This window comes from Scylla paramamosain, chromosome 3, assembly GCF_035594125.1.
Source record: "Scylla paramamosain isolate STU-SP2022 chromosome 3, ASM3559412v1, whole genome shotgun sequence".
In the NCBI taxonomy this organism is placed as follows: Eukaryota; Metazoa; Arthropoda; class Malacostraca; order Decapoda; family Portunidae; genus Scylla; species Scylla paramamosain.
This window is the reverse complement of record NC_087153.1, coordinates 6603959-6613809: the sequence shown is the minus strand read 5'-3', so window position 1 is coordinate 6613809 and position 9851 is coordinate 6603959. Positions and strand designations below refer to the sequence as shown.

The 9851-nt window shown below is 42.4% G+C and overlaps 1 protein-coding gene across 1 annotated transcript; it reads left to right on the top strand.

Moving 5' to 3' along the window:
- Window positions 1-2375: 2375 nt before the first annotated feature.
- Window positions 2376-9184, top strand: LOC135089693 (uncharacterized). Its single transcript, XM_063985620.1, has 9 exons — window positions 2376-2507; window positions 4107-4621; window positions 5236-5288; window positions 5433-5524; window positions 5892-6116; window positions 6296-6457; window positions 6855-7007; window positions 7587-7760; window positions 8932-9184. Exons 1-9 carry the CDS (start codon window positions 2496-2498, stop codon window positions 8983-8985), a joined length of 1440 nt encoding a protein of 479 aa, XP_063841690.1. The 5' UTR covers window positions 2376-2495; the 3' UTR covers window positions 8986-9184.
- Window positions 9185-9851: the final 667 nt, after the last annotated feature.

Sequence of the window (9851 nt, the reverse complement as noted above, 5' to 3'; positions counted from 1 at the left end):
AGGAGCAGGAGGATAATTCTATCGTCTCAGTCAGCCAGACCTCGATCTATTTATATATTTTTTATACAGCTCAAGTTACTCCTTGTACATGAAAAGCAGTGCTACTGTACAGATGTGTATAATGCATACCTCTATAAAGCTTCATGCGCAGGCATACAATAGATGTCTGCTATATGTGTTCATTTTTTTTTTTTTTTTTATTGTTATCATTACTTTTAATTATTAGCTTCACGTATTTCGTACGCAGACACACACACACACAATATATATATATATATATATATATATATATATATATATATATATATATATATATATATATATATATATATATATATATATATATATATATATATATATATATATTCTTTTTTTTTTTACATATTTATTTGTTTATCTTTTAGATATAGCTAAATATAAATATAAAATGCACATGCAACACACAAATATATGACTCATTGAGAGCCACCAGTGGCACTTCCGTCACGACCGCTGCCAGCTCCTGCTGCCTCTACCCAGTGTCCTTGAATAGCTGATAACCCTCCTTGCTCACCCAGCAGGGATGCGTTTCATTTGGGCGACTCAGTTGTACAGGTCGACAATCTTGTCAGGGAAATCCACGGCGCACTGTCCACAGGAGAGGAAACATAACTTGAAGTCTGAGCCTGTCCAAGTCTGAGCCTGTCCACAGCCTTGCATGACTCATGCTGAGGCAGACAAGCTGCTTGAGGCCTGAGTCCCGAGGCACCCGGATGCACATCATGAATAACCTTTACCATACACCACAAAAGACTTCTTTCATCAGCTTACCTTATGGAAACTTAAAAGCAAAAAGTAAAAAATACGAGTAGGTCTATAGTGTTCGCCGGTGTGTTACCGGCATTTGTTACCGTCCGACTCACAGACACCCAGACGAAGCACCTTTCACTTTGGATGTAAAGTGTTGAGCAAGCATGAGCGACAGGAGCAGAGGAGGCAATTCAAGTTTTATCGGCAAGATTTCTCAAGGACTTATGACAAGGGACACACATTACTACATGTCCTGCTATACAAAGTTGGCAGGAATGATAATGACAATACAAAGGGCAAACACCATTTTTTTCCACATTTACGAAAATGAACTGTCGTATTTGATTATAAAGCATTGAACAAATGGTGAGCTATCACAGACCTAATAATTAACGATATTATCATAAATTACTTCCACGTAATTTTTTTATACATTTTTACTAGGAAGGTGTATATCAAAACAAATAGAAATTAAAGATACAATTGATAAAGAAGCTACAAAAGCTTCATACCAAAGTTTGCTAGTACTTGAACATCACTAAAAAATAATAAATGATAATACGAATGAGGTGAGATAGAAAGGAATAAGAAAAAAATAAAATAAAATATATATATATATATATATATATATATATATATATATATATATATATATATATATATATATATATATATATATATATATATATACATAAATATACACACACACACACACACACACACACACACACACACACACACACACACACACACATACACACACACACACACACACACACACACACACACACACACACACACACACACACACACACACACACATAATTGTTTTTTTCTATTTCAAAACACCTAAAATGACATCCATCTGCTCCTCCTTCCTGTCCACAGGCTTGCGATGATCCATTCATTTCCTGTTGAGTAAAAGACTGTTGAAAATGACCGTTGCTAGTGTACTTTTCTCTGTATATATCATTGTGCTCAAAGAATATCGCCTTGATATTCTTATTCACCATGTCGGGAAGATTTGCAGCGTTTAACATCCTCTGCCACGAGTTGCGTGGCCACACCAGAGCTTGTCACATCGTGAAGGAAATTCTTCCTATAACAGGGTCTATTACCCTCACAAAGTACATCACAAAAGACAACAAATTACCTTGGTAAGACGATCTTCCTTTCCAATACAATTTACTGGAAAAAATTATATACAGCAATGTCACACCAGTGTTCCTAAAAAAATATACATCAGTGTGTGTGTGTGTGTGTGTGTGTGTGTGTGTGTGTGTGTGTGTGTGTGTGTGTGTGTGTGTGTGTGTGTGTGTGTGTGTGTGTGTGTGTGTGTGTGTGTGTGTGTGTGTGTGTGTGTATTTTCTGCGCATGCTAAATACAAGCTGACAAAGGCAAAACAGTTCCATGAGCTATCTAACCTTCGTCCAGCCCTGTTTGGTGGACGTTGATTGCTTAAGTGACAATCTGAACGTGACGGTAAGGTGCTGACCAAACTGTAAACAGATCTCACTTTTTTGTGAATTTCATACGGATATCAAATAGGATATGGCAGTGTTTCCCAAAACTTGCGTCAATTTGACGCATGCGCAGGCAGGGCCAGCGGGCAGCCGAAGACCAAAGTATGTGAAGATCAGCAGTCTAACAGAACACCAGCATACTGCAAGAAGAGGCACACACTCCTTCCTGCGCCTCGCCTCGACATGGTCTTCGTCGTAAGCATTACACAGCATCTTTTCTGAACTCGCGTTCGTCTGTCAGTGGTTCCATTATTATATTTATGGGTACACAGCGATCAATGCCTTGGAGGAACACTCAGTATCTTCTCACGGCGAGAGGCCAGTGGATTCCAATGACAAACATAGCTAGTGTTACATTGCACGTTCACAACCTCACTAGGCAGGCCTTCCTTGTACCACCGTGCATGCGCTTCAAAAGTAATCTGTAGTGTAGCGTATTTTTTTTTTTTTTATTAATATATCAACTATGAAACAGTCCAAAACCTGACGGTATAAGCTGAAAGATTTGAGGTAATTAACAGGTCAAGAATGTTTGGTGCATTTCACATGTGGAAATGAATCTAGGTCTTGGATGATCGCAAAACTTGTTCACCGAAGTGGTCAGTGAAATAAAATGACAGTTAGCTGAGCTGGTAGTGAATGATGAAAATTCCAGCCATGAACAATTATGCTAAATTAAGAAAAAAAAAAAGTCTAGCATGTGCTCCACTTTCGAAGTCATTTTATTAAATAAATCAATATAGCGAGGGAAGTTATGTGGGACAAACTGCAAAGATAAGCTTAATAAGAGATTGACGATGAAGTCTCAGCCAGATGGTCAAAATGTGTAGATTCGAAACCGTGGGCATGAAAGCAAGTCATGTCCTTCAGTACATGTGTAGACATAACAAACACTTTTCATCTGAAAATGAAAATAGAGAAAAGAAGACAGGACAGAAAGAGGACCACTTTCAGTAACCGTACTTATAAAACTCTAAGGTTCCATTCTAGTTAGGAAGAGAACTTAAATTACGAGGCTTGAGCGTTAAGTGAACGTCTTACCAGGAGTCTTTGTTAGGTTACCGTCTTAAGGCGATGACACTACGTAGTGTAATGTTTTTTTCGATGAATCTCGTAAGAAACAGCTGAAAATTAGTAAAAAATATATCTAAAATAAATAAATAAATAAATAAATAAATATATATATATATATATATATATATATATATATATATATATATATATATATATATATATATATATATATATATATATATATATATATATATATATAATGAGTTTTCAAGTTTGATGATTGTTGTCATCTTGTCAAAACAACAATTAGCTGGCGCCAACTTTTGACCAAGCACCATGGTGGTGCATGCATCACTGTCACTGATGACCCACTGAGGGCCCAAAGCACTGCACTGCACTGCTGCATCTTGTCTGTTGTGAGGTACCGCAGTGATGATCACTTGCACCTCAGGGGAGATGGTCTTGTTCCTTGAAGTTGGTCTCTTCAGTCTTTCCCGCCCAGCCGATACCTCTTCACCAGCTCATGATCATCCAGCTCATTCAGGACGTCCCTCCTGTCACGAAAAATCCGTCACTGTCACTGGCGGCGGCAGTGGGGTTCATCTAGCGCGGCCATGTTTACTGTTAGGATGCAATCTAAAGGCCGCGCGGGCTGTTATACCACCTAGGGAGGTGTCTTAGCAGTGACACGCGTCTTTAGGACTTAACAATGTTTTCTTTGGAATTCATAATGAAGAATATACCTCCCCCTTCAACACCTAAATTGCTTGTCTGCCTCAGGTACTGTGTCTCGCCCTTATGTTGGCACCATGGACTATCGCTTCACCTGTCCACACCCCGACCGTTAACATCGCTACCGCCCACAAAACCCGAACGAAAAGGTGCCTCGACTATTATGGCAGCTATTATGGCTATGATTCCCATAATTGGCCTTGGTGCAACAATCAATACTACCATGCGCAACATCCTTGTTACTACTACTCTTGCTGGGGACCATGGTCACTTTATCCATCCGCCACCACCAAACCATCCACCACAACCACCCCAAGCCCATACAAACCACCCTTCATAATCATCTTGCCCACGAATCCATCTAGACCCACCAGACCGCCCTACATACCCATCATGCCCACGCAACCAGGAAGACCCACCATACCGCCCTACATACCCATCATGCCCACACTACCAGGAAGACCCACCAGACCGCCCTACATACCCATCATGCCATCGAAAAGGCCCATCCGGCCCTTTCCCTACGGACGTCGAATGGGAAGAAGCCTGAAGGAAAGAAGAGGGTAAGCACCATATGCGATGGGAGAGAGGGGGAGAAGTAGCAGGAGTGGGTTAGTGACTAAGAAGTGCAGCGAGTCGAGAACTTTGATATAAAATTTAGTGGAGATCGCAAATGTAATAATCCATGCACACCTTCTTCTTCTTCTTCTTCTTCTTCTTCTTCTTCTTCTTCTTCTTCTTCTTCTTCTTGATTAGGTTAGGTCATTCCCTGCAGGATCCCACATGTCATTAATATCAAATAGATTGCTTCCTTACAGCAACAATGAATTCATGTCAAAATATTCAAGATTTGAGGCAATGATTACGTAATTGCTCCTCCCTTTCCTCCTTAAGCCTTCATTTATTTATTCAGGTTGTTAGTTAGTTCATTAGATAGCTATTTACTTACTAACCAATTTTTGTTTTATGTGTATATTACCAAACTAGTTTTCATACTTAAAGAATTGGACTGGGACTGGAAATCGTAGCTATATTGGTGTATTATTCGCATACGTTATGTTCCAGGTCAATATCGTGTCTTGACATTCATTTCTCTCTCTCTCTCTCTCTCTCTCTCTCTCTCTCTCTCTCTCTCTCTCTCTCTCTCTCTCTCTCTCTCTCTCTCTCTCTCTCTCAGGTGCAACAGAGTCTGCGTCGACGAGCACAAAATGCATTACTGCTGCGACACAAGTAAGTTGTTCATGATCCAGTAATTTAGACAACAAACACAAGTAAAGTTCATGTAGGTTGCAGCAAGTTGAGACAAAAACACACAAATGCTTCTCATGACAAAACCTCAAGTTGTCGAAAGCTTACAAGTGTTTCTTCTGGCAGCCACCACGCAGCCCCCCACCACGCTAGCGTCGCGGGGCACGTGTCCACCTCAGATATATCCCTGCACACTGCCCGCCAACCACACGACTCAAGTGAGTGGCTAACACAGTAGTTCTCCATTTCATTGGTCAGGCCCAGTCACCAAAAGGCCCACAGCACCTTTTTTTTCAGTTACTTGTCAGTTCCAGGTGAGTGGCTACCTAGAGTCTGTCACGAGTCTCGCCTTGCACGTCGCCGAGAACTTAGTGAGGCGTTATAACTCCCCATAAAGTGCGCACACTGCAGGAACGCATGTTGTCTGGCCGCCACGGTGCTGCCCACATCACGAGAACCGGGGTTCATCTCATGCCACTTACACACACACACACACACACACACACACACACACACACACACACACACACACACACACGTATGTTCTATGCAATACAAGACCTTTATTCCTTTCTCACTGTTCAGCGCGACTGCGAGTCTGACCACCAGTGCCCGGACGACCACGGGTGTTGCTACGACCACTGCCTTCAAGAGTACAAGTGTCGCCGCCTGCTACCGCACACTTCCACTACCACGCCCGCGCCGCGCCTCTCGCATCGTCACGAGAACGAAACAAGAGTGAAGCGTTCCCTGCAGAAGGATGAAGAGCCTGCAGTTGTGCCAGAAACACTCGCAGCCAGTGAGACCCAGGCAAGCAGGCATACTCCCACTTTCACGGTGATGCAGGCAGGGAGTGCTCCATTTAAAATGTTAATAACATACCATTAATTCATCTATGAGTAACGATCTTTGTTGTCTTACTTTAATTCAACAAAGGAAACATCATTGCACAATTAAGAGATGGCAATAAAAATTTAATGTTGTGTTAGCCACAGATGACGACAGGACGCCACGGCGAAGAGGCGCGCCTCACCGTGATGGTGGATGAGGGGCGGCCAGGCAGCGGCCAACGCCTCCAGCACCTGCTGCAGCTTCTCACACGTCTGCAGCAGCCCAGCCTTCCCATCCTTTTCCTGCCCCTCCATCCGCTGGTCAGTGAGCACCCCTGCAGCTGACACCCCCGAGAGGGCGTCAGCAACCCACCCCTGTCAACCCTCCGCCTTCACCAATGTTATTTGTTATCAATATTCTCTTTGGTTCACGGCCGAGTTGAGATATTCAGGGAAACCACAACTGGTGTTTAGTTTATGTGGAGAGAGGCGCGTCAGGAGGATTCCAAGGTTATCATGTTGTGAGACTTGGTCTTTTAAATCATCTTTAATCTTTGTAAGAATTCATCTAAATATCTTGGGCTGTTGTTCCGAGTAACGAAGAAAGCTGGGACTTAGTAATGAAGGAAGATGCACGGGAATACTGATGCGTGTAGCATTGAAATACACGGCAGCCTTGCTGCTCTACCTATGATTTACCGAGTACGTTCTTCTGCAGGCGGACGAGAGGAGGACAGTGTGGGAAGTGGTGCAGTGCGCGGCGCAGGCAGCCCCAGAGCAGAAGGCAGCCGTACACTTGGTGGGCTGTGTCCTGGCAGCCCCGCCTCCGCCCATGGCCCGGCTCGACTCCTTCCTCTCCTCAGTCAGACAGGTGCCAGACCTCTCGTCTTACACGTTTTGAATGTGGCAGGACTCTGGTCATACTCCAGTATTCATCAGGCAATAAATTGTAACCCAGGAGGATACTTTCAGCTCTCCACCAACTTTCATCATTGAAAATTATGCCTCTGTATTAAAAAAAGAAAATGCTCATATTTCTATGGATCATAGGAATATTATACGGATGATATTCGGAGCAATATGAACTCTACGGCCACTATTATTCTTATTTATCAATTTATTTTATGAGAAACTATTTCGAATGGTATTTCATAATCATTATGATGAAATGAATTTGGTGAGAGTAATGACAGCCTTTAATCAAGATGGTCATAAGCAAGTGCCAGGAGGTGGTGAGAGTAAAGACAGCCTTTAATCGAGATGGTCACAAACAAGTGCCGGGAGATGGTGAAAGTAATGACAGCCTTTAATCAAGATGGTTACAAATAAGTGCCGGAAGGTGGTTGGTGAATTCATCAAGTTACGCGGTGTTCTTTGGATGGCACAGGCAACAATAAACTTTGCCGCGCATGAACAAAACAAAGTACTGTACACAAGTTTCTCATTTCAGTGTGGACGTGACCACCGTGTGAGCTGGACGAGCCTGCAGCTTTGCGTGGACCATGGCAAGGGACGAGGCATGCTGCGGGACGCCCTTCTGCGTCACGCTCGTCTGTTGCAAGCTGCCAGGACGCGTCAGATGACCGCGGCGCCGCCTGCCGCTGCTGTCCTCGCCGTCAACGGGGTGAGCACCGATCACAAACACTCTTGTCTCCATCAAGTCCAAATTTCAATTTGAGTAGAAAACTACATTATTCTTACTTTATTAAACAACAAAGTATCCCTTTAGAATTTAAGCCTTTTCTTTTGAGTTTCCTATAGTACCGCCATTAAAACTTTGAAAACAATAGCGTCACCATTAAATGAGCAAAGTTGCGGTTTTTCGTGTGAAATTCTTAAATTAATCATTTTATTGCCTCTAATTAATTACATTTTTTTCGTCAACCACTGAAAAAGTCATGTTAGGCTTGATCAGGGTAAAACAGTAAATTAAGTAAATTAAGCGCCATACAACTGCCGGACGGCTCTCGCCGCTCCAAGGGATGAGAAACAGAGGACTCAGATCCGAACACAAGATAAGAAAATAAGAACACAAGAAAATAAGGGAAGCTGCAAGAAACAGTGTGTGTGTGTGTGTGTGTGTGTGTGTGTGTGTGTGTGTGTGTGTGTGTGTGTGTGTGTGTGTGTGTGTGTGTGTGTGTGTGTGTGTGTGTGTGTGTCCATTTGTCGGACATTCAGATGCTTTGTCAGAATATGCATTTGATATCAACGTTTTTTACATTAATTTCTGCAACATGCGCGGCCTTAGATCTTATTATTGATCTGTGGAACATCACCTCTTCTCTACTAAACCTCGTCTTTTCCTCACCGAAACACAGGCAACTGACAGCAGTAACCCCTTCTCTGTTCCCTCCTACTTTCTCCTCATTTTCAGTCCAAAGCTGGATGTTGCGCCTGTGTGTACAACGACTAGCTTGCTCTCGTGCCTACATTCTTGAGTCTTCCGAGTTTTCTACTGTCTGTCTTCTCCGCAGTCACTCTCAAACTAAATTCATATGTGCTGTATACCTCTCTCCTAACTCCTTGAACTAAATAAAACTCTTTGATTATTTAACTTCCAAAGTGGAACACATTCTGACTCTTTTCCTTTTCGCGGAGATCTCCGTACTTGGAGACTTCAATATTCACCACTGGCTTTGCCTTTCATCTCCCTTCACTGATCGAGCTGGTGAACTAGCCTTTAATTTTGCTATCCTCCACTACCTAGAGCAACTAGTGCAGCACCCTACTCGTATTCCTGACCGTCTTGAAGATGAAGCCTCAACGTTTTCACTCCAGCCCTCTCTTGTTTACAGACCTTAGTGGACGGATCACTGGTGCTCTTCCCAGCCACCACCATCGTCAAGTAGACGTGCTGCGGCCAATTACTGGGCGTGGGGCCAGCTTCGACATCCACTTCACAGCACAGAACTGCCAACATTCTCGAATATCTACTGCATGCCATCACACGAGATGTCAAAAGACCCGGAGCGGTGGGCGAGCTTCTTTGTATGTAGGAATAAGTAACCACAGCTCTTGAAAAGCAGGAAAATGAAATATAAATATTCTTTAACTTGTCTTGTTTCGGAACACCTAACAACTTCACCACATTGTAAAAAAAAATCCGTAGAGAGCAAAGATCTACATGTTTGTTACTATACCCTTAGGATTCCTTATTGCTCTTCAGGGATCACAGTCAGTTCCAGTAGCAAACACACTCTTGCCTATCCACACTACCTCACACATCTAGCTACACGGAATACTCTTGTATTCTTAATAACCATAACTAACACTGCGTCATATGAACCTCTTGTTGCAGCACACTGAATCAATCACCCAACCACACAACTAAGCATATATGTCACTCATAACGCTTAAGTCATTAGGGCACGCGACAAATATAACCAGTCCCTTGCAGATATAGGTTTCATTTTCTAACATTTTTCACTAGTCCATTTTATTTTTATTTATTTTTTTATTTATTTTTTTCATTTTTTTTTTTTTTTTTTTTTTTACCGACAATTTTTTTGCATCTCCACCTTCGTTTGGTATTTTGTGTGTGTCCGTCTCTCGTCAGCAGTACACAGCAACGTCTTCTAACGTCCATCTCATTATGACAGACTAGACATTATTTGCTGCATCTCGTCCACTAGTTCATGATTCTCTTACGGTCCTTTTTATTCTTTCGTCTCAGGCAGATAATTTAGGTTTCCACCTAAAAAGTCTAGTACGGAAA